This window comes from Ambystoma mexicanum, chromosome 9 (assembly GCF_040938575.1).
Source record: "Ambystoma mexicanum isolate Mex_15411 chromosome 9, UKY_AmexF1_1, whole genome shotgun sequence".
Lineage (NCBI taxonomy): Eukaryota > Metazoa > Chordata > Amphibia > Caudata > Ambystomatidae > Ambystoma > Ambystoma mexicanum.
In genome coordinates this window covers 695,980,308-696,005,460 of record NC_090931.1, presented here as the reverse complement: position 1 = coordinate 696,005,460, position 25,153 = coordinate 695,980,308, and the positions used below count along the sequence as shown (strand labels likewise).

Sequence of the window (25,153 nt, the reverse complement as noted above, 5' to 3'; positions counted from 1 at the left end):
ACCCTAAACTCCTCCCCCTTTTCCAGCACGACTTGGTTTGAAGCCTCTGATGCTCACTCCGCTTGCTGGGAGTCTGGCATTTCATTGTTCTCGTTATTTTCCACTTGTGCTGTTTGAGTTTGGTTTCAAATTTGTATGGAGCGTCTCTCCTGTTCCCGTGCGGTCTCTTCTCACTACCAGTTCGTTTTCTCCTGCCACACCATTCGTATGGGGTCCCCCGGAGGTTGGCAGGTTGGTTGTTTGGTGTCTCATCTCTGTTTAACAAGAGGAACTCAAGTCCACGCCCTGCCTGCTCTTGAATCCGTTTCCCCAAACCCCGGTCTGGGCTTTCTTAGTTGCATCCTGGGCCACTCTGAAAGTTGTTGTCCTGAAAGGGAAAAGAGAGAACACTGACCATATAACTGGCTTGAAGGTATTGTGAGACAGACAGTGGTACCATTATCAATATACATGGCACATTAGGAGGTTTCAAGGACTAGTACCCCACACCCCCCAAACTCTGTCACCCCAATTCTGGGAGGGGTTCCCTTCCCCCGACAAAGTCATGACCCTGAGCCTGTCACACATACCTGCGCTAATGTAGTTACATGAGAATTCAGTTAAATTCCTGGGCCTTCCTTTTAGGCAAAAAACCATCCGGTAGATGGGCAGAGATAGCCATAAGAGGGCCATCTAAAAAGTACTGGCCAGACTGTTCTCTGTTGTCAGCCTCTTTCTGTCATGCACAAAGCCACCCCGGAGATGAGCAGAGTTAGTCAACAATGGACTGCCTACCTTTCCTGCCCAGACTGTTCTCTGTTGTCGGCAGACATTGTATCTGTGGGATCTTCAAGATCTAGCCGGCCCACTAGCACAGCGAGTAGAGGCGAGTAGAGCGCTAGCTTTGACATCTGTGCAGAGCCTGCTGACGCAGGTTCGAAACCTGGCAAGGCCAAACTCAGCATTTCATCCTTCCAAGGTCAATAAATGAACACCACACACTGTGGGTAATAAGCAGTGCTCAGCTACCTGAGGGTTTGTAGTGCTATATAAATGCTAAATTATTATTATTATTTAGGCTCTTTCTCTCATGAACAAAGCCATCCGGGTGATGGGCAGAGTTAGTCATCAATGGACTGCCTACGTTTCCTGCCCAGACTGTTCTCTGTTGTGAGCAGCCATTGTGCCTGTTGAAGCTTCAGGATTTAGTCTCACCAAAGCTAGAGGTCATTCTGTGTTCTTTCTGGTATATCTCTGTTCTACAGGTCTATCTTATCTTTCCGCTTTCCTGAAGTAGATAGCAGGTGTTCAAAGATGCGTCTCTCAGGCGATGGCAGGTGTCGCAGCCATCTTTGCTCATACACGTGAATCTGGTTATTATTATTTGCATTAGTAAAGAAAGCTGCTGGTCTGGTACCGTGCCATATTGTCTATCACCGAATCCTGCTACCCAAGCATGTGCTAGCTGGGAGCTTAGGTTTCTTTCATGCAACATTGTTGTCCTGAAGCTTGATAGGATTTTGTGAAGGGACAGTGAGAAGGGTGGGAGAAAACATGCTATAACTGATGCAAGTGTGATTATAAATAATATATAATAGATGTAGTCACCCTGTGTTATGTAATGTCAGATCCTCCTGAAAACCTTCTTAAAGAGTTGTGTTGCTTGTAATTTTTGAACAGACGAAGAAGCAAATCTCAGTGGTACGTGGCCTTTTCACTCAGAGGAACAGTGGCTGAGGAAGCGAAGGAGGAGAGCTGTGAAGGTAAGTGTGACCTTGAGGACCAAGCCAGCGTTGAGTTGTCTGTAATTCATCTGAATGTTCCCTGTGGCACAGCACACAGTTATTGACAATGCCAAGAATGTCATTGCATGGGTAATTTCCCTTCTGCACTAATTATATTTAATGCCACATTTCTCTTTCTGTTGGGTATTTACTGTACTTTTGTCTATTATAAAAGGTTGCCTCCTTTAGATCCTAGTCGTTTTTTTAAACCAGACAACCTCCCCCATGTAGTTATCTGAGGATTGTAGGCCTTAACACTAGGAGCAAGTCATACAGAACATGCATTTGTGGCACATAAATACATAGGAAGTGCTCAGTACAGGCTCGGACTGACCTACAGGGCAATAGGCCCATGGCCGAACCAAAAACACAAAATGCGGGTGGGGCCATTCTTGGGGGGTCAAAGTGGGCCACTTTTTTGGCCAGTGTGGGTCAGTTTGATGAGTTACTTCACAATGTGGCTAATACTTTTGACCAGTTTTGCCGGATAGATATTCTGTAACATGCACAATTTGCATCACATTTTATCAAAATTACCCCCCCCTTGTGTACTATTCAAACAGCGTCACAAAAGGAATGAATATCCAATTGCAACTGTGGGCCACTTTTTCATTGGTGCCCGAGACAGTTTTTTGGCCCAGTCCGACCCTGCCCATTTATCACTGATGAGCTAAGGATGAGCAGCACGACTGATGAGCATCATGAACATAAACTAGATAAGTTTCAATGAAGCTGGTCTCTGTAAAGTAACCTTGGCAACATAGAGACCCGGTGGATAGAATATGGGATGACTCCTCCTATGTAAAGCCATTCAAATATGTAGGTTCACGGGTAACTCACAATGGTAAAATTAATACAAGCAGAAAAACACACATTTAGACCTATTCAAACATTAGGCATGGCACCTAGGCATCTATGAAGGCTTTACACAGTATTTGCATTACCAGGGAACTGATTCCAGGAGTTCCACTCACCTCTGTGGAACTGCAGCGCTCATGGCTTGACTTCAGGCTCTGCTAAGAAATGAGGGTCAGCAGACTCTTGAAGCATGGCGGTTTATTTGCCGGGGTTACATTTTACCATCCCCATACAATCCTCAGGATAATACTCTTGAAAGGCCAAGCGTGAATGCCTGAGATAGCCGAGTCAAGAGTTGAGTGTTTTAAAGGTGAAAGTAGTAGGAAATGGTAAGGGTAAACATTGAGGGTTGGGTGGAGGAGCCATCCTTCTGAGTGCCGTAACGGAATGACCCTGTATGACCTCAGAATGGAGGATCCTACTGGATGGGAGGAGGAGCCATCCTTCTGAGTGCCTTAACTGAATGACCCTTTATGACCTCAGAATGGAAGATCCTACTGAATGGGAGGAGGAGCCATCCCTCTCAGTGCCTTAACGGAATGACCCTTTATGACCTCAGAATGGAAGATCCTACTGGATGGGAGGAGGAGCCATCCCTCTGAGTGCCGTAACGGAATGACCCGGCATGACCTCAGAATGGAGGATCCTAATGGATGGGAGAGCAGAGTGTTACGTTCCATTTGCTGCCTTGTGATCATATTAAAGCTAATCATTCATGTGCCAATATTTCCAAACTAGAACACTTTTAGTAGACCGCCTTTGTTTAACTATCAAAGCAAGTCCTATCTTTGATGACTGGTAATAGAAGGTATGCTATTCTTCAGTTTATTTTCCCATAGTGCAAGCATAGATGAAGGTGATGTGCAAAGCCTTAGAATAGGGAAGACATTGGTTGTGCTAGTTCCATGATAGGTGGCATATCAGAACTACCCTCCAGTGCACCAGGTGAATGCCTCCCCAGTTGCCTCAAAATCATTGGGCGCTCATAGTGAACTCTGAAAGCCTATTTTACTTTCTACTTGTGCGGAGTAACTCCATAAAACATTCATGAACAATGTGCTGCTCAAATTTAAGAGGGAGAGAGACTAGTTGCAAGAACTGCAGAGGGATTACTAACAGAATGAGACCAATAGGGCCTGCGTTCCTGCTAGTGGCATGTCCAGGGAGTGGCCTGGGGTGGCAGGTGCTACCCCTTGAATCTGATTGGCCATCCAAAGGTGCTACCCCATTCTCCTAAACTCTGATCATTGTGTGTGTGTGTGTGTGTGTGTGCAATCATACTTCATGGCACACCTGCAAAAGTCAGTGCCACACCTGGGCCACCCCAGTCAACAGAGTCTGGATACACCACTGGTTCCTGCAGCAAAGCGTGGGGCACAACACAATGCAAAACTACCTTTTTTGAGGTCCCATCCTGGGCCCTTTTCCGTTATCCCAAATCATGCACTCTACTAACATCGAACTGCATGTCACTGGGGTGTCAATTGCAAGCTGTTCCAATACAGAGAGTAATGACCCCAGAGGCTCCGGAGGAAGTCAGGCTTCCCGGAGTCGCAAAGGATTCGGGTAGTAGCTAAACAATGGCAGAAAAGGTTGCCTGCGTAAAAAGTCGAAATATACCTCCCCTATATTTCTACTTTTTACGCAGGCACAATACGAAGACTGGCAAAACCTAAAGAGACCAATAGCTCTATAAAAGCTAATAACCTTTAAAGCTATTTTTAAATAGTGGGTCTGATACTAACAGTTCGCTAGCATTCTTTGTCTTCCTCGTGACCTCTGAACTGGGATCTGATTACTTAGATTACTTAGATAAAATTGAGTCTCATGGTGACGTCGTTATAGAAGATCAAAGACACTTGTGCATTTTTATCAACGAAAAAGTTATGTTTTTAAAGTATTTGTATTTATTATTTATTTTAGGAATAGGGATATCAATTTTGATTAAAAATTATTTAGAAAAGCACATTTAACGATGGCAGATGGTGCTTATACAATGAGAACAAACATTGGTGCACTTTATGAGAGTGTGAAGAAAGTAGTTATACAGGGGGTCATTACGACCCTGGCAGTAGGGGTTTAACGGGGCCGGTAGAGCTGCCGGTCCCATTAAACCCCTAACGCCTCATTACGAGGTTTGCTCGTGGGACCCGGTAAGGACGCCTGGTAAAACCAGGTAAAACCAGGGTCCCGCAAGCAGATCAGGATGCAAACAACGGGCACGTTAGTAACAGGCCCGTTGTTTGCATCCTCCCCATTCCCATTGAGCGCTATGGGGGCTCGAATGGGAATCGGGATGTACAGGGTCCAGGTTCTCTGAATGGGGAAATACCGGGCCCTCCAAGGTCGGAATGGCCCGGTATTACCCCATTCAGGCAACCCGGACCCGGTACCTGGAATGGGGGTATCCATGCCTGGCTACCTCTATGGTCGTAATGACCCCCATAAACTAGAGACCAGAGACAAAGGGCCTCATTATAAGTTTGCCGATCCGGGAAGTACAGTACTGGTAAGCTTGCCGGTACCATAGTTCCCAGACCGGCAAACTATGGGTTGTGCTTGCAGGTGCCTTTCTGTCCGCCAGGTCGGACCTGGTGGGCAGAGTGGCACCCGTGAGCACAGCATGTCGGATGCACGAGCACCGTTATAAACAGTGCATGTGCATCCGACCTCCCCATTCCCATTCCCATTGCGCAAGGAGAGCATCTAGCATGCTGTCCGTGGGTAGAAGTGGGGGAGGATCTGAGTAGGCTGTACAGAGTGTGGGTAAAAAGATCATTTTGTTTTATTTTTGCCAAAACAAATGAACGGCGGGCGAATGAAAAATGCAAAGGTGGGAGTGCACGAAATTCCCTTTAGTAATGCCAAAAAAGGAAAGGCACTCAAAATCACAACCCAACTAATAATTACTTGAAACCCCTGAATCTGTTCCAAGACATACAGGGCCTCATCACGAGTTTGGCACTAACCCTTAAATGCAGAGGTAACGCTATTACCGCCACATTTAAGGGTCTGCCAAATCACGGGTTTGGCGGACTTTTCCACAGCTCTGAGCGGGGGGCAAATCCGCTGCGATTTTGCCAATTTTCAGTGCTGTTACTGCTGGCGGTAATACCGCCAGCGGTAATTCAGAGTCCCGTGGGGCCACGATCGTACTGGGACTCTGAATTCGTCCAGAGGCATTAAAGCCTGTTACGACAGACATTCTAATAACAAGGAAACACTGTTCCTGGACATACATTTACGTTACTTCCGTTTACACAGATTATATTTTGGGTGTTGGGAGCATACCTTGGATTTGTTTCATACATAACGTGGCAGACCCTTTTTGGAACGCACAGCCCATCATCGTATGTATTCAGAGAACTTTGGAGTCACATAGGCTCCAAAATTATTGGATTCAGAATAGCATTTACAACGTGGGCGAGTAAGATTATACGCAGCACCATCACTTGCGGAGATACATTGTCATACATATTATGACACTCACACAGAGCTTCTAAGTACAAACTGGAGCTTCATACCAGACTTCCTGGCATACGCTGCAAATCAGGCCCTGCCTTGAAAAAGACTGAGGACGGTGGAAACACGTGTTGGCTAAAATTGGGCCTTTATATTTTCTAAACTGTGTCGAATTAAATGGTTAGCCCGGATCGGGCCTACGTTGCATTTACAAGTATCATGAATTAATTTGTCTACTTAGGCTTAGATTTGGTCTATGTTACTCTCAAGTGTTAACACTGAACCATTACTTTTTATCGGTTGTGACTTAGGAGGGTAGCGCACCACCTATACACACACCTTAGTCCATGAAATAGAAGTGAGCACAGACAATATGCTCAGAATCTGTAGTCAAAGAACAATAAACAATGCACGCTTACATTTATTTTATTGTATTTATTTTATTTTACATTTATAGCAGCACACAAAGCCCAGGGGCATCTAGGTGCTAGTTACGGTTAAACAATGGTTACAAGTTACAGGGCGGTTAAGTGTTGCACAATTGCTAGACGATTACAAGTTACACAATTGCAACACAGTTACAGTTAGGTGAATGTCATTGAGATTTGAGTTTGCAGGAAAGTCAGTGAGGCAAGCCCCACTTACTGGGTCCATATTAAAGCACAATGGACATGCAGGATCATAGCAAAGCATAGAAGGAGCGCAGTTGTAGGGAAGGCTGCAAAGTGCACACCGGCAAATCTGCAGCCAGTGGGGCTGATGGCTGCTTCGGCTGTGCGAGGCATAGTTTCATGTAGCCATTTGGGTAATAAAGGAATAACAATGTCAGGCTGAGAGCAGGTAGCAGAGCTCCCCAAGCAGTGCTCCAGGGAATTTGCAATGTGGGATGGCAGCCAAGCGTAATAGGAGGGGGGGTGACATAGTGTGGGTGCCAGGTAGCAGGGAGGAGGAAACAGGTTTAGTGGAAGCTGGGATATTCACACCATCTGTGGTAGGTGTTGAAAGTTGTGTGCATTATTGAGAAATGTTAGTGCGCAGCCAGGGGTCCACTGCTGTGGCTTACTTTATGGTAGACGGAGGTGCAGGGCATCCTCACGCCAGCTGTTCATGACAGCTGGAGCAGCTTGGGAATTTGGTACTATAAGAAAGTCAGAAACGGTGCCTGGATATGCAGTTTGTAGGGATGAGGGGTCCACGGTGCTGCAATTAGATGCGGATGCAAAATGCGTACTGAGATTGGTAGACGTATGGTTGATCTTGCATGGCCGGGACCCCAGCAATAACATACGAGGTAGCAGCTTTGGGAAATAAAAGGTCATAGATGTCGGGCCATAGCTTGCTTTATTTTGATCCGTTGTCGCGGGGGCCCCTGACAGGAGTGGGGCACATAGGCTGGCGCCTACTTGGCCTAATGGATAATCTGGCACTGAGGCAGGGTATGAGGCAGCAGGCCTTAGTAGAAAGCCTTTGTAGGGGGCCGGTGTCACCTGCCTGCTCCCTAGAGCAGGAAGCAGATATTTGGTGGCCATACAATCAGCAGCAAGCGGAGACAGACATTCAGCCAGGCACTAAGCAAGTGTAATAGTTGTGGGTGTGGTGGCAGCCATATTTAAAGGGTGCTCAGTGAATGCAATACAATGCCCAGTAGGGCTTACCTTGGCTATGGACCCCTGGGACAGCAGGCACGCTGCAGGGCTGTGTGATCTCAATTCTTGAAGGCACTCATGTGCCTTGATGTTAGCCGAACAGGGCCAGACAGGGGAAGAAGTTGCAGACCTGAGTACAAGACCTTTGTAGGGGGCATCCGTCGCCTGCCATCTCCCTAGAGCAGGAAGCAAATATTTGGCGGCCACCCAATTGGCTGCAGGTGGAGGCGGACACTCGATAAGGTACTTTGAAAGTGTAGCAGTTGTCGTCATGGTGGCGGCCATGATGAAAGGGCACTCAGTGAACACAATACAATGCCCAAAAGGGCTTATCTTGGCTATGGACCCCTCAGACAGCAGGCACGTTGCAGGGGTGTGTGATCTCAATTCCTGGAGGCCATCGTGTGCCTTGATGTCAGCAACAGAGGGCCAGACAGGGGAAGATTATGCTCAGAATGTGTTGTGGTGATTTGTCTAAACTCCCCATCAGTGCTTGTGGAAGAAGCGAGGCACCTGGGACTGGTCTGGTTTCGCCACTACACAATGTGCTTCATTGACATTGTTTTAGGGGGTATCCAACACACTCCCCGTCCCCCAGGGAAGGGCTTATTCTTTGACCAGTCAAGTTGGTGAACAACAGCAAGCATATACGCTCTATCTACAAGTCCCGACAGGCATCAGTAGAACATATGCTTAATATTGTTAGAGCATAAAAAGGCAAATATTTCCATTTTTTGATATTTCACTGGTCACTAACATCCAACAGAGGAAACCCCACTCTCATGACACATGGATCGAGCAGAAGCTCTCTTCTGAATTAATAATCCGGGAAACTCTCACACACAAAAGTCTATGGTGCATCCAACGCGACCCCAGCATGAAGCGCAAGAAAATTAGAAAGAGGCCTCACTTGTCACAGGGGGAGCAGACAGCTTGTGTTTAAGGGCAGTGGCAAACTCCTGAGTCTCTTCACCCATGGAGCCCTTTGGAATGTCATAGAGTTATGTCAGAGCCTGAATGAAATTTCAAGATAGCACCATCACAATGGAGCACCCCTCAAGGTTCAGAAAGGATGGTTATGTCCCAGGTTTTAGCAATTATGAGCCAGCCAATCCAGAAAAGGATGATGAACAATAAACTAATGAGAAGACAGGAATCTTACAAACCAAACCCGGGGAGGCCCACAAAAGCCCTCCCCAATCCAGTGGTATACAAGTGGTAGGGAGACCCAAGAGGAGAGAGAAGACATGAAAGAAGCTGGCATGCTTCTGAGTGATCCTGGATAGACAGGGAACGATTCTGTAGGCTGCAAAAGGGATCCTGTGGTTAGAGAACCACAATAACCTCAACTCGGGACAAAGTGGTACTTTGAGCGAAGAACCTACTGAAAGGTCCTCAATAGCAGAATGCATTTCTAGTGGAAGCTATGCGGAGTAGGCCCTTCTCTGAAGAACTAAGAAGGACTACCCTTGACAGGAGAGTTTCATAATATCTTCTTCCTGAAAAAGTCCATGGATGGAGAGGGTGGGAGTGGGGGAATACAAATGTTCCCTGAAGGTCTGGGAGATACCTGATGTGAAATGCTGAGGGAACCTAAAGTTTGGGGCCAATGCGATGTGAATGCTGAGAAGCACACAACTACAAGGGAAAGTTGCAAGGCTGAGGAAAAGCATGAGAAGAGAAAGCTTGAGACTTGCGAAGAAAAAGGTGAAAGCAGAGAGACGAAGGAGAGGGCAGACTGTGAGTAAGTCCTGCAAGAACCTTCCAAAGGGAATACTTCTGTTCTGCGGTGTTAGATTAGGGTTGGTCATTTGAGAGTATGTTTAGTGAACACCTTTGATGGTCAAGACTTTGGACATTTGTGTTATAGTTGTAGTATGCTGCTTGTATTGCTGCACAGATGCAAGTATCAGAACGTAGCCTAGTAGCCTCGACCCTACACTACACTGAGGTTCCAGTGGAGTCAGTTAGGACACACAGGATGGGAAAGAGACCAGTGAAGATGTATATGCCTTGTGCTCCCACCCTCTTCCTATAGCTTACACTGTAACCAAATAAAGGAATGTCCTTTATATACATACCTGCCTCCTGTCGGGTCCCTGCGTACATGAAGAACCCTAAATACTACAATAGTGTAGGGCAGCCATAGGCTTAGGGCTAGCTAAGACTAGGATGTGGCAACCTTTCTATTGGCCACAGCATTCAACATTATTGTGTTGCTTAGGGGGTCTTTTCATGGACAAGGACTTGTGACGCTGGGTAAACAAGTCTTTCTTAGGATCATCCACTTTGAAGAAACCTCACTACTTTACTTTTTTGTCATGTTATTGACACTAGTATCTGTCCCAATATCCTTATTTCAAGTTACTCCCTTTTTATATCAAGTTGTTCCCATAGGCATTTTAGACCAACCCCTTCCTTGACAATATTGAATAAATAGATTTTGGTAAACCAGACAGAGTATCACGTTGCTCATTTCTCTGCCGTACCATAGTAAATAGGGATGGAAATTATTCTTGGACATATACAACACCCACTTAAACACACACACACATAAGCTTAAAATCCATAGAACACGTTTATTTAAAAGGGATTAAGAATACAACTCAGAAATAAAGTCTTCAGACATTGAACATTGGAATTTTGAGTTACAAACCTTCACTAAAAGAGTCATGTTTCCTTCATGCAAACAAATTGCATCACTCTACAAATGTAACCTTTAATTTGACCTACACCACTATTTTTTTAAACTCACTTTAAGCATTATGAAGCCTTAGGCCGGAAGAATAGCTCAGGGGCAACGTGTGTGTTTAGGAAGCAAGATAACACATAGCAACACAGGTGTGAATCCTCGGCTTAGAAACCCGCTGGTACTAAGCGAGTTATAAAATGGTAATTATAGGAAGCCAGAGTTACATCACCTGCTGTCCATGAATGTTGCTTCAATGTTAAACAAAGAAATGTATATGCAAGAAACTCACTGTTTACCAGAAAATGGGCTCTATTGGAGTTTCTTGGATTGTGCTAAACTGCCCTTCCTTTGACTGCTCTGTATCTGCCACTGTAATCACAGAATCTCAGTAAGAGCATGCCAGGCCTGGAATCTAGGCTGACATTTAGCCACAAGGCCTGATTGCTTACATCTTGCGGTGCACCCAGTACTTAGTTGCCACTGAAGGTTGCTATTTTTTTTTCCTTTGCCTACACGGTTTATCTTTACTTGGGCACAGGGGTGTTGCTAGGGGGGGCTAAGAGGGCTATAGCCCCTGAGCTTTTGGTTGTAGCCCCGGATAGAATCTCAGGAGCTACAGCCAAAAGACTAGCTAGCCCCCAGTCCCAACAGTTCCAAAATCAGTGTAGCCCCGGATCTTTTCCAGACCTAGCAACTCCCCTGCTTGAGCATATTATCCAAAACTGTTCTAGCAGGTCCAGCATAATAGCTCATATCTCGGAGGCCTGTATGATAGCTCCGGATATTTTTGCGGCAACCCTGTGTTCAGTTATCTTTGTAGCAAACAACCTAAAGGCCAACAAGACATGTGATGCTCGACAATTCCATTGGGACAATGTGTGCTCACATGCCCTCTGTTAAATCTAAAAATTGAATGAATATATTTCTATCCCCAAAACATTCCTTCAATTCTTGCTTAGAGACATCCCAGGAATCTGTGACATTGAAGAACAGCACATGCTTTTGTTAGGGGACAATGATCCACTGTGGTATTTGACTATAATACTCCATGAAGATTGCCAGCTTTAGGAACATGTCATACATGAAGGTTATTGCCATGCTGCAGAGTCATATTGGACATGAGTGCACAGCAACTTTTAAAACTACATTTCTTTGAAAAAGATTTATCTTTAGGGGCTTGCGGTTTATGTTGCCGCGAGACATTGTCGCATGCATGCATACATCCTGCGAGGAGTGCGGGGAATATGCAGCAGGTGCACGCATTGCCTCTTTTTGCACACTAACATTGCACTGTATTTTAATTGACAGCACCGGGGTGTTTTTGAAGAGATGAAATATCTGGAGCTCATGATTGTCAACGACCATAAAATGGTAAGTACAGGTGCTTCGTACACGTCATTCCTTGTTTGTTGGTGCTCCCCGACCCCTCCTGTATCCTGTGATTATACCTAATGCAAAATAAAGAATGAAATTATAACGAATAAAAAAACACCCAAAAAAAGACAGAATTTTAAAAAGAATATATATGTGCGGTGGGATGGTGTAAGGGGTTAAATCTAGGGGGAAGGGTGTTGGGGTGGGGGTTTAACCAGAGGGAAACAGGAGGTTTGAGGGTTACCCTCCCAAAATAACAAAACAATATTTGGTATTTCTTTCGTTATTTTGGGATAGTTGAAATGTCATTCTTTATTTTTTGGTTCGTTAAAATCACATGGAACCGATTGCCAGCACTGGTAAATGTGTTTCTATCACCCAAACCCCATGTGCCAAGGTATCTTTGACAGGCCAGACTGGGATTGAACAATACTGATTTCTAGTGACCAATAAAGCTCCAGATGTAGCTACATTTGCACCGTAATAAACGATGACCCCCAAAATCAGTCTTAGGTAGGCTTAGCCCTGATTAGCTGAAACTCCCTGCCAGTTTTGTCTTCTTTCTGGAATTAGTGGAACAATCATTTACAAATAGTGCACACTGTTGCAATCTTCCAAAGAGGTCCATTAACTGGCTTGGATACATCAGATTGTCTTTCCATTAACAAAATGAGCCTTTAAGTTGGGAGAGAGGGAGTGGTGAGGTAGGTAGAGAAGTGTTAAAGCGCAAAAGAAACTACACCAAGATCAGCATTGTTAATTCCCACAGGTATAAAGTACTGGTCGACAACTATAAATTCTTCACTTATCTTTGAAATCACATTTAAAAGTTAACAATGCTCATTTCCAGATGTATTCACACCTTCCCTTGAACCGAAAGAACAAATAACTCATTCATGTTTAAAAATTATATTTCTCAGTTCAGTTCAGTTCGTGTTCCTTCACGAAACTAGTTGGTTGTGTGTTTGATTTGTTGCACCAAGGGAATCTGAGTGACCCGAAAGAAAACTATTTTAAGGCCAGGCACTTCGCCAACCCAAGCTGATGCGGGGGGGGGAGGGGGGCGCTGCCACACTGGATATTGGCAGAGTGGGTGGAAGAGCTGTCCAGTATGTGGTGGAAGAGGGACAGGGGACTAGCTGCCTGTCTAGCCCCTTTCAATTTCAGGACTCACTTGAGCTCATCCCTGTGGTCAATTGTGGCATGGGAGGCAAACAGGGCAACCTTATTTAAAAAACAAGACAAAAAAAGAGTGTCTTCCTCTAACAGGAAGACGATTACAATTAGCAGACTCCCAATTGTTGCCCAGGCAGACTGATCGAGTCCGGTATTGTACAGCGACAAAGGCAAGAAGAAGGAGATCATTTAAAAATACTAACTGCTATTACCCCATAAAGTACAAAACATAAAGAGAATCACACATCACTCAACCGCTAGAATTTTTTATTCCACAGGGGACCCAGTGTTGCAATTACTGGTACAGATGGAGAAATCTATAATCAAACAAGGGCAATAAGGGAATCACCAGGCTGAAATAAAGACCAAACAACCGAGGGGGCAAGATGAGAGGCCAGTAAACAATGCACACCATCCCCAGTGTCGAAGGCTAATCGGACAGGAAATTGGATTCATTGATTCAGTAAAGGAAGGCCTAATTACTTAAAGTGAACATTTTGTTAATGTACTGTGAATGCAACATTTTAGGTTCCCGGGTCTTCCGGGAGGGACAGAGTGTGATATCAAAAATAATATCAAAACATATTTGAGCACAAATCAGAGAAGTGCAACAAATGCACAAGAAGTAGCATTATTCCCAGAAAAAGGTGTGCAAATGATGAACAATGCAGGTGGAAAGCATGAAAATCAAGAACAATGAAGCATGCAAGTGGGCAGTGGCCACCAAAAGTGTGCAAAATGCTCCAAATACCTGGTTCCTAAAGGGAGCAATTGATTTGCTCAAAAGGACGCCCTTCAACATTTGTGCCCACTATAGAGCAGAGAAAAAGCCCCAAAAAGACTGATTTGCCCACCCTAAAAAGTGAGCCGGGCCACTCTCACTCCAACCACAGAATACACATTTTCATTGGCTTGTATATTATGATTGAACATAACCTTTTACACAATATCATCAAACATAAAAATACAAAAAGTATCATAATATATAAAAATAAATAATAAATACTACCTAATGACATACAGAGACATCTAATTTATCTAATCTAAAAATATAATAAAAGGCCAGATGTATGTTTGTCTGATGCAGTAGCTTTGGCTATTGTCACCGCTAGAGGGAGCTGTTGTCTTAGGATACATAGAGACAATACCAATTTCCATAGCTTCGCCTTTTGTCACCACTAGAGGGGGTTGTAGGCTTATGATTGATAGTAGTCCTACCATGTCAATGAAAACCTGCAATTTTGCCTCTGTACTCGGGCCTGCACACTAGTTATATTATGTTCATCATCAGTAAAAAATCAATTATATTTAGCATCACCCACCACATTCTAATGCCAGACATAATTAAGAACACATTCTCTTCTAGAATCAGATCCTTCCATACATCTTCCAACAAATCACAATCCATAATACCAAACTGCCCCAGGTATCTTAATTGCATGCTAGTTAAACCTTTACAATATAATAATAGATGTTTCATTGTTCCCATCACTGATTAAATCCTACATATTCTATATGCTGTTTGATCATGGGTTGTTTAGCTCAAGCACCAGGAATGGCCATGGTAGGTAGAATGTTACATTTCAAGGGCATATTATCACACCTGGTACTAATACAAGGAAATTCAAAAAGGTACTTCGCAATTTGTCCTAACATTGGAACACAGTATACATAGCCCGATGCCAAAGACTTAGTACTCAAATGAACCAAGTTCTGTTTGTAATTCATTTTAGATAGTTTTAACGCAATCTTAGTTTTTGTATAGCCTGTATCACTTTCATTAAGCTTTATGTTCAATGTTGATATTGCATTATCACACTGTTTGTGATATCTACCCATGGTCATCTTCATCTGCGTCATTATTAGTTACCATTTCTTTAATAAGATTCGGACTGGTTGTAGGCGTTGCTCTCAATGCACAAATGTAAAACATTTCCCATGTGGCACTGTGCTTTGGTCCCCATTGGCATTAAACAGCACTCGACTCAGAGATGTTCAACATGCAGACTTTCTGGGATGCCAAAACGCATCGTCAGACACTAGCTTTCCAATTTGTCTAAAGATTTCAATATGCCTGGAGCTCCAGATCTCAATGCCAGACAAGACACGTACTGACAGTTTAAGCTTATAAACCTCTGTCAGGGGTTTTAGGAGAGCCCATGCTTAGGTGCAATCCCTTTATAGCATTCATCAGCATTATAAGATATGCCCATTCCATCTTAACTTAATGCCAAAAACAAGGCTCCAAATAGGTGTTCTTTGCCACCAGCCCCACTTGAGTACCATAGAAATACCCTTTGTGTTTGGCACTCGTCAATTTATTAAAAATCATGATATAAGTGTTTGTTAGATTTTTACTTATACTATGTAGATTGAATAATGCAAAAGAGCAGTTCATGATTTTCGAAGCCCGACCAGAATGCTGTCTAACGGCACATTATTGTCTGCGTATCCGAGCCACTGCGGCTGTCTGGTACAGAGGCGAGATGGCTATACATCTTGCATCTCCAGTACTTTGGAAATATCTACCAAGTGCAAGATGAAAAGCATAGGGGCTAATACACTGTCTTGACTCAGACTGACATGAGCATGACATATGTTGCTATGCTAGCCCGTACTGACCAAGTGAACTGCAGCATTCATGCCACGCCATAGTCATCTTTGAAAAGGCTACCAGGTATTCCCTAGGTCTGTAATTTTCAACATAGCAAATCTCAATTAACTTTGTCAAACTCTGCAGCATGTACAGGCCTATTATAAGCGCATCTTGGCCTGCTCAATAATCAGGGTGAGTGTCATTATGTCCATTAGCACCCAGGGTGAGGGCTGCAGCCAATCAGGTTCCTTGGTTTGCAGGCTTATGCTTCCGATCTAGGCCCACGTTCCATGGAACCAAGTGGCTGCTTCCCCGCCCTGCTCTGCCACCTTCTCCACACTCACCCACTCTTTCCCCTTCTTTTTTTACTAATCCCAGCCCCAATTACCTAATTGTGGCGGCAGTGCCCCCCACTGCAGCAGCTTCTCTACATCTTGCTTTTCTAGCTGCCATGGAAATGAAAGAGGGACTCAGTAGGGAGCCCCACCTTCCACAACCATGGTGGCCATCTTTGCACAGTATTTTCATTCAATGAACAGGATGTCGCATGCGTCTCATTCTTTGAATGAAAATACTTTTTTTTTTTAAAACCTCTGGTTGCCGCTTTGGTAACCCAGGGTGCTAATAGTGTTAATAACCTGATCCATGGGCTATACCGGGGTAACGTCTCATTCCTTTGTTAAATGCACTTGCTTCGCTCTGGCCTTTGAGTCGGGCTGCCGGGCCATTATTCCCCGGTATACCTCGTGGGACGGGTAACCAACACTATTCTGTGTTCACTGGGCAGAAAAAATCCTTTCTAAACCCTGTTTGATTAGATGTTAATAAGTGGGACTGGACTGCCTACTCTGTTATTACCGCTCGCAATGCGAGAGCATCGATTTTAGTAGGAGCATCAAGCATTGCCAGAAATCTGTACATTTTGGGGTCAGTACGGGAACTGTGCGTATAAACAACAATAATAATAATAATTAATGATAATAATAATGATAACACGTTCAAGTGGTAGACGGTAGGTCAGTGTTACTAATAGCCGTGAAGGAAGACTATTGTATGTACCCCAAGCGTGCAGCTGTACAGTTTAACAAAGGCCATCAGAGCCAGGAGACCTAGGGGGTTTTAAAGCCTTGATTATGGCAACAATATGAGAAAAGCTGCTTCTGTAACACATTTTATCATTTAGCACAACCTTTCCTGCAGGGTTCAGGAATGTAACATTGGGACACAGCACTACACACTTTTTACCATTATAGTCTGGAGTCCTTTTTAATAAGGCTGATTATAGCTTGCCACGGTCATAGACGATTTTGTTTGTTATGTAGTTTGAAACCAAGTTTTACAAACATGTATGTTCTCTACAGCTTGCAAGCAGATTTTGATTAATCCTATAACTGCCCAATAAATATAATAGGTCCCTTCTCAATTTCCTCTTAGCATCAGTGATCTCTCTGTAGTATGTCTGCAGATGGTGGGCAGGAGTGGCCAGTAATTGTCAAACAATTAGCCTGTCACTTATAGTAACTTCATAGCAACATCTTCGTATAATCTGATTAGCCCAACCAAGCTCTTCAGTCTTTAAATGGACAATGTTTACATGAATGCAATTTAGATTGACGGTATTCCACCTGATAACAGTTCTGTCCAGTATTGACAAGACTTGTGCCAATCTGGTCCTGTTTCAGTGGAATGCCACTGATATTCCAAATTCCTAAAATGGCCGCTCTCCTCACAATGAAGCACATGCATAGACTCGATATCTTTATAGTCTTGTCCGAGAGCAAAGCTATTATCAATGATGGTAGGCATGCGGTCATTACTCTAAGTATACTACTCAGGTATGTCGCATCCATTGAGTATACACAAAGCATGGGATGTGAACATGCTGCTCCAATCTGTATCACACCCGAATCGCGTATCTCCCAAACCTGGCTCATGTTGTCGCATTTGTGATCTGTAAGATTCATAGCAGAACCTTTAGCATTATAATCGTCTGATATGATATCTTTAGTAAAAGGTCTAATATGTATCACTGAGTTCAACAATTCATCAAGCTCCTTTATAATTCCAGTCATTGTTTAGTCCCTTCAGGATTGTATGTATTTACAATCAATAACTGAGCATGCGCTCAAGGTAATTCAACATGTGTAACTAGACCGACAAAGGATACAGGTACTATGGTTAACCAAATTCAAATGTTTGATAATATATTGATTTTTAAAGCTAATTATGAAACCCTCTATTGGCCTACTGTTGTGACATTTCACAGCTAAGACCTGTCCAGCCATCATGTGGAATTTTCTCAGTCAATCAAGTTTACACAAGGGCAAATATGACTAGTGGCTCCAAGAATCGTGTGACCCTTCCTTGGCCATAAGTGAGTGTGCCCACGGTATTCCATGTGAGCAGACTCACAAGACGGTCAGGGATATGGTCTCGTTAACAGTATGGGCTCCAATGTGGTGGGCGGCCAGTCACAGCCATAGCTAGATGTTATTTTACCTGCCCACATTCTTTGTTACAAGCCAGGTACCGTGCATTCTCTTGTCAGATAAGCCATCAGCATTCCCTTCGTCAGCCGTGCAGTAGGCATTTAACCTCTGGAGTCATCTACTGAAAACTGAGGTGTGGACAGTGGCAGGTGCACTAGCCATATAAGTGGGAGTGAGGAACATGCAGGGTTGTTGGAAGGGCGGGCAGAGGAGGCAGCGCGATGTTAAAGGGGCCTCGAATGCAAAACGGGCACAGACCTTCCAGAGGCACAGGGTGCCCAAGCACCCCATCGGGTGAGATTACGCAAGCCCAACTCCTCAATTCAGGATAGAGATGCCAACTAACCAATACCACTAACAATTTCCTCCTCTGCATACACCTCTCAAACTCCAAACCAAACACAACCACAAACCTCCAGCACAACAAACCGCACAAACTTCACTACACTGCAACAACAAAACAAAGAAAACACACATAGACTCGCACAACAGTACACAACGACTACTGGCCACAAACACCCCAGGCCCAGCCGACGGACCCACCGGGCTGAGGCTGCCAACAGCATATCACTGCACTCTTGCACTTTTCCAGCCTCCTCCCACTAACTCACCCTCCCTCCCTCTTTCAGAGCCGCCAGAGCACCAGGGGACCTCCCTGGTGGTGATAGTGCGCGGTACAAATGTCCTTTATCATTAACATTAACATTAACAAAATGGAACTGTAGCTTCATGGTTTCAATCAGCACCCACTATATGGCAGTCATATCCCAGTTTGAATAAGGAATCACAGAATCAAAGTAAGGAAATATATACCCAACCATCAGCTTTAAAGTAAATTATAGACCGGCTCATTACCCCACAGTGCAATTTTCTACGATAGCAATATCATCAAAACATATTAATCATAACTGAGGAATGACGCGTAGAAGCTGCAATATGCTTGATATGATAAGTTATGGCATTTATAACGCGCCTATACACAAGTGTTTCAAGGCACAATGAGGCAAGGGAGGAGGAACAGAGGGAGGACAGACAACATCCTACTAGGCCAGGTGTCATTCAGATCGCACAAGTGCATGGAAAGGGGGAAGGAGAGAATCTGGGGGGAGGGGGAAGGGACAGTGCAGTACGTGGGTGTAGAGCAATAACAATAAGTAAAAGTAACGGCCAGCAGGTGGCAAGTGCAAAAGTAAGTGCAGACATCAGGTGTCATGTGCTGGTAGTTGGACTGTAGGGATACAGAAACAGTCCCCATGTGCGGTGGTTGTCAGGAAGGCAGTGCAGGGTGTGTGGCTGGCGGGGGAGGGACCTGGGCCCGAGATCAGAGGGTGGCCAGGTAACCAATGCAGATCCAGATTCCGCCAGGACGACAGCAGGGGAGAGGAGGAGAAAAGGCAGAAGCAAAGAGAAAGGTTTTGAGGTGCTTCCGGAACCAGAGATGGTTCTCCTCAAGTTTCAGGGAGGCAGGGAGGCTGTTTAAAATAAGTTCCTGTGGACAACAGAACAGGCTTTGCACCCTAAGTGACCGTTCCTGTGCACCGTCAGGTCATATAATGCCCTACAAGGATCATCAACATTAGTATTATTCCTACTTTCCAATTTGTTTTAACGTGTTTTTAAAGACATTAGCATTATCTTGTTCTACATTATGAGGTGGAACAGTGTCAGAGAGCAACAAGTCATCATACAACATCAATGATTCTCCATTGTTGTTATGCTGCCTGTTATCCATGCCCCTGTCAGCCACACCTGTTCTTATTGTCTGTGTAGGACCAGTCTGAGAAACCGGCAAGCCTATGTTAGTGGGCCTGGTATCATTTATTGACTTAGTACTGACCACAGCTAGCAGTATCCTTATATTTAATGTCTTCTTATGTGTTGTATTAGGATTTTGTGCATTGCACATGCACAGTTCTTTTAGCAGGGGTTTCTTTGCAGAAATTGATGTAATTTTAATCAGCTTATTATTTGGATTACATTAGAAAATAAACATTCTTTAAGCTTAGAGGAAGTCCCCTTGATAGGGCAGAACATTCTGGAGATGTTTGTACCAAATATGTAGAATAATTCATTGGTAGTAAATGGATAGGCCATCTCATTTTCTACTACAGGCCGAGTAGGAAAGTCCTGAGTGCCCTCCATTGAGAACCAGACTTGAGCGTGTTTCAAAATGAAAGCCTTAGGATAGCATGACGTTCGGAAAGCTAACCCCACTGTTCTCAAGTGGGGTTTTCAACTTACTAAGAGCAATTCCTTTACATTTCCCGTTGCCCCACGGTAAGTTCTAAAGAATCGAATTAATGAATTTGAAAATTGAAGCAGGTAAGGGGACGAGTAGCATCTGCAAAAAATATAAGATTATTGGTGAAATTATTTTCATGGCTTCCAGATGTCACCACCGAAATAGATACAGTGAAGACGAAACTGTAACTAAGCTTCTAAGCCTCCTGAGTAAGGCATCAAAGTTAAGTTTAATTGTGTTAGTGACTGATGATGAAATATTCACACCAAGCTATTTAATCGAGTTTGACACCATTTAAGACCATGTGCAGCAAGTTCATGTTTTAAGCAGCATGAGTTAAGAGGTAATACTTCTGATTTGTCTGTATTTAATCTGTATCCAGATACTGAGGAAACGAGATCTAATGTATGCAATATGTTTGGGAGGAATGAGTTAAATGTTTTGCAAAAAAAAATAGAAGTACATTATCAGCATAGGCTGCACGTTTGACTTCATGTCTCCAACCCTTAATCCCTGGAATCAACACATCTTTCCTCATATACTCCAATAGGGGTTTCAGGGATAAAGCATATAAAATAAGAGATGCAGGGCAGCCTTGTCTTGTCCCCCTTTTAAGTGAGACAAATGAGGATTGACCATTTATGGAAATATATGTTCTAGGGTCTTAATAAAGTGGTTTAACTAAAGATATACAACCTTCTCCACAACCATGCCACCATAATTCTTGGAATAGGTACTTCCATTCAACCCTGTCAAGAGCCATTTCTGCATCAAGAGCGATTGCAGCAAGACCATCCATATCCTTTTTTTTTAATCTCTGTTAACGATATGCATAATGTCAAACAGTAATCTTGTATTAGATTAACTGTTTCTTCCTTTAACAAATCCTACTTTATCACGATTCAACATTTTTGGGAGAAAAGATTCAATTCTGTTTGCATATTTATTTATTTCCATTTTTAAAGCGCTCACACAGGCCGTGGGCATCAAGGCGTTGTTACGGGAATATGTCTTTGTTGCGTATTTATAATGCGCTTAATACCCAGAGGTTTCTAAGCGCAGAGATCGAACCTGTGTTGCTTCGTGTCGTCTTGTTTCGAAGGCGAGCACGTTGCCCCTGAACTATGCTGCCGGGACATTTGACAGCTAACGTTAATGAGGCATATGGGTCTATAATTCTTGGGATGTTCACAATCCTTGCCCATCTTGGGAAAGAGATTTAGAAAGGCCTCAGCGAGAGTGCCAGATGATCTGCCCATATTAGATAAATATGAGAATAGTGGTTACAACTTGGGGCCAGGTTTAGTGGTAAAGTGACTAAATAATTCTATGGGCAGTCCGTCAGGTCCAGGGGCTTTTCCTTTTCATAAGTCGTTGATGGCTTTAGAGATGTTGTGTATATTAATCTGATCATATAAGCCACTCATGAATGCGGGTAAGAGTCACTGCCTATATTTTCGAAGAAGGAATTGAAGAACAGTCTTGTTCAGAGGAATACAGTTTTTCATAGACATTTTTGAAGGTATTAAGTGTTGCTTCATCATCTGATACCATAATGACCTGATTATTTGAGATATAGCCACTTTATCTTTTTTAATTTTTAAGTAGGAAGCATGTGCTCTGTTTGGTTTTTTGGAGGTTTGGTATATTTTAGATTTGTATTTTACAATTACTCCAGAAGCTTCTTCAGTTAATTTTTTGTTGATTTGAGTGCATACAAATAGGACAGTGAGAAACAATTGCTGTTTAGCGTTTTGATAATATGTATTCTCATAGTTAGAGAGTTGTTAGAGTTGTTAGTATAGAGAATCTAAACCTCTTTTCTTTTTTTTTTTTCTTACATGGGAAATAATATAACCCCTCAAGGCCACCTTGTGTGCATCCCAATTACTTACCGGGGAAGTGTCATGATCGTGGTTATTTTAGAAAAACAATTCTTGACCAAACTGTAGAGTGTTAGTATGCTTAACTTTCTTATCTCCATAATGACGAGTTACCCGGGCCATACCGGGTGGTAACGCCCTTTGTTCTGGTCTTTAAAGATAGCCCTGTGATGTTACTACTCGGTATGGCCTGAGGAACTCATTATTATGGCTATTAGCACCCCAGGTTTACATTCCGGGTTGCTAGTAGGCATGTATTTCTAACATGGCTGCAATGGAAATAAAAGTGAGGTTCAATCAGAGCCCCTCTTCCATTTCAATGGTAGCTCCACAATCTTGAGAGGAGCGGCACTGTGGTGCTGCGGTGCCACAACCTCTTTATGCAAGTGTTGTGGGAAGGGGTTGGGTGAGTAGAGGAGAGAAGTAGTGATGGCAGGGAGGGGGAGGGAAAGTGGTAAAGCGGCCGCTGGCAGCTCTGACCTTGCTCAGAATTCAGGCTTATACTGTGAGGTTCAGAATGCATTCCAAGCAACCTGATTGGCAGCCATGCCCGGCATGGGTGTTCATAGTAAGTAGCTTTCATAAATTATACGGACAGAGCTCATCTGCTCAACAGCCATGTCTAAGTGCAGAGAACATCCACATTCTCAGCTAAAGAAATAGTCTCAGAAGTCCTCTTCAGCAAGTCCTGTGCTTTCTATAGGTGAAGTGTATGGACATGGCGAGGAGAGCACGTAAAGGGCTTGCAAGCACAACATTCACCACTAAATGCAGACAGCTTCTGCTTTCTCAGGTAAAGCAATAGTTGCAGAAACTCTGCTTCAGTGATTCCTGGTCTTTATATAGACGAAGTGGGTAGACTTCGGGAGGAGATGGGTTTAAAGGGACCGCCGGCCCAACAGTCACTGCTAAGTGCAGAGAGCATCTCTGTTCTCAGGTAAAGCCATAGTCTGAAGGAGCACGTATAAAGGTTCAGCATGTCCACGCAGTAACATTCTCAGAAATGGTGGATCCGCTGGCCAAGATGCTACAAGGACATCTGATGAGGAGGATGATGATGAGGTCATGCATGAATAGGAGGAGGATTAGCTCATTCCAGTTGATAGATGAAGAGGACACCCTGAAGTACCGACTGCCACAACATGTGATGTTGGAAATGCTGAAACAGTGGAAGGAGGCCTAATCTCGCCGAGACTGTAAGAACATGTATTACCATCACTAGTTAAGCTACTTTCCATGTGTTCCTTTCAGAATCATCCAAAAAGACTGAGAATAAAAGACCGAATGGGATATTTGGACAAATTTCGTCCGTTCGAAAATACTGTAAAGTTTGACCAAACCCCCCATTTGGTGGCAGGGGATGCAGGGTGTACTACGCACTCTTGCTCACTATAGTGTCGGGGTTCTGGGGGTAAATGAAAGGACCCTGAGGCACCAGTTCCCGATCACAGAAGTGAAAGGGAAGAGGCGTTGCAGGGACACAGCAAGTCGGCGGCACACAGCGAAGTGTGCCGCCGCAAGGTAAGTAGGGGGCTGAGGGTGTGGGTTGCGGTGGAAGTGGGGGCAGGGGTGCCAAGTTGGTAATGTTCAGGGGAGAAAAGACTGAAGATTATTTCGGAAAAAAAATCTTCGGTCTTTTCTCCCTCGAACGTTTCCGTCACAGGCTTACAACCCTTCCTTTCAGAGGACCAGTGGATTCATAACCAGGATATCCCGAATTTCACAATCCAGGGCTGTACAGCATGTCCTCAGTGTGATCATTTCAGCTGCCATGCAACACATATCCCTGCCCCTTGATACACACAGGAGGGCAGGAATTGTGAGGTACTTGTATGACCGCTGGGTTCCCATGGGTGCGTATCTCAGTTGATTGTACCCATGAGGCCTTCACACCCACAGTAGCTACTGGACACCTGTACATGAACAGGGTACTGTGGCATTCTTTGAATGCATAGATGTTGTGTGATGCATCTTGATTGCCAATGCCCCACATCATGTTGATTGCCAATGCAAACTTGCATGATTGAATGATGAACACATCAACCCAACATATCTTGCAACTCTGTAATAGCACATCATTTCGAACACGGCCATGAGGTGATAAGGTTGTTTGATAATTCCTGACACACAACCACCTAATCTGGACAGTAGATAATGCACATCACATGATGCCTCTCCCATCCACAGGTGACAGTGGGTAGTCCCCAAGAACACACTTTCTCACCCCTTTCAAGAACCCAGTGACCAGAGGCCAGCAAATGTTGAGTGCAGCACACATCCATACCAGAAATCCCATTGAGCAAACATGTGGCATACCCAAATCATTCTTCAGGCACCTTGACCATTCCCTGACTTTATGCAACATAACAGAACACATCGCACAGGCGTGGCTTGCATACCAGGGGCTAACCTGATCTGCGGCTACAGCCACCTGGCCCAAATGATGCATTTGCGGCACGGAGGGCGGCAGCTGGAGAATCACGGGACGACATGGTAGGGCGATATTGCACCCGAGGCAGCATGCGTGCTGGACACGCCCCATCTCTGTGACATAAGTGCTTCATTGAGGAGAACATGCTCATGCCAGCGGATACTGACTGTACCATGGCAGTCCCCTCAGGGCTGCAGGGGTGGGCCTCCTATGCGTGATGCCACCTGCAATAATAGGCACTGGACACCTGGGGATAGGAAGGCATGGGAAAGTTGTGAACACCAGTGAGCGCAATTCCTTGTGTGTACCTCTAGGCAAACACACACGATTCCTCATTATCAATGAATGGTCTTCCATTGTACTACTGTTGACATTGTTAAAACGTACCATAATCCACAGGCACAGTAAACAATGATTGAATCTGACCAATTTTGGTCAGTTATTTATGACGGAGAGATTAAGGTTTTTACTGGGGCAGCCTTTTATATTTGGAAGCGAGCAATTTGTTAGTAAACTATTTGTAATTGTCTTTTAAATATGT

General features: G+C 44.1%; 1 protein-coding gene across 5 annotated transcripts in view; it reads left to right on the top strand.

The window, feature by feature from the left end:
* The window catches only part of ADAM23 (ADAM metallopeptidase domain 23), a 742,840-nt gene that overhangs the window by 485,463 nt on the left and 232,224 nt on the right, over positions 1-25,153 (top strand). For all 5 annotated transcript variants that reach the window (XM_069615574.1, XM_069615576.1, XM_069615575.1 and 2 more), the window contains exons 8-9: positions 1,660-1,742; positions 11,730-11,792. In XM_069615574.1, coding sequence (XP_069471675.1) covers positions 1,660-1,742; positions 11,730-11,792 — 146 coding nt within the window. The remainder of the gene's footprint in view (positions 1-1,659; positions 1,743-11,729; positions 11,793-25,153) is intronic.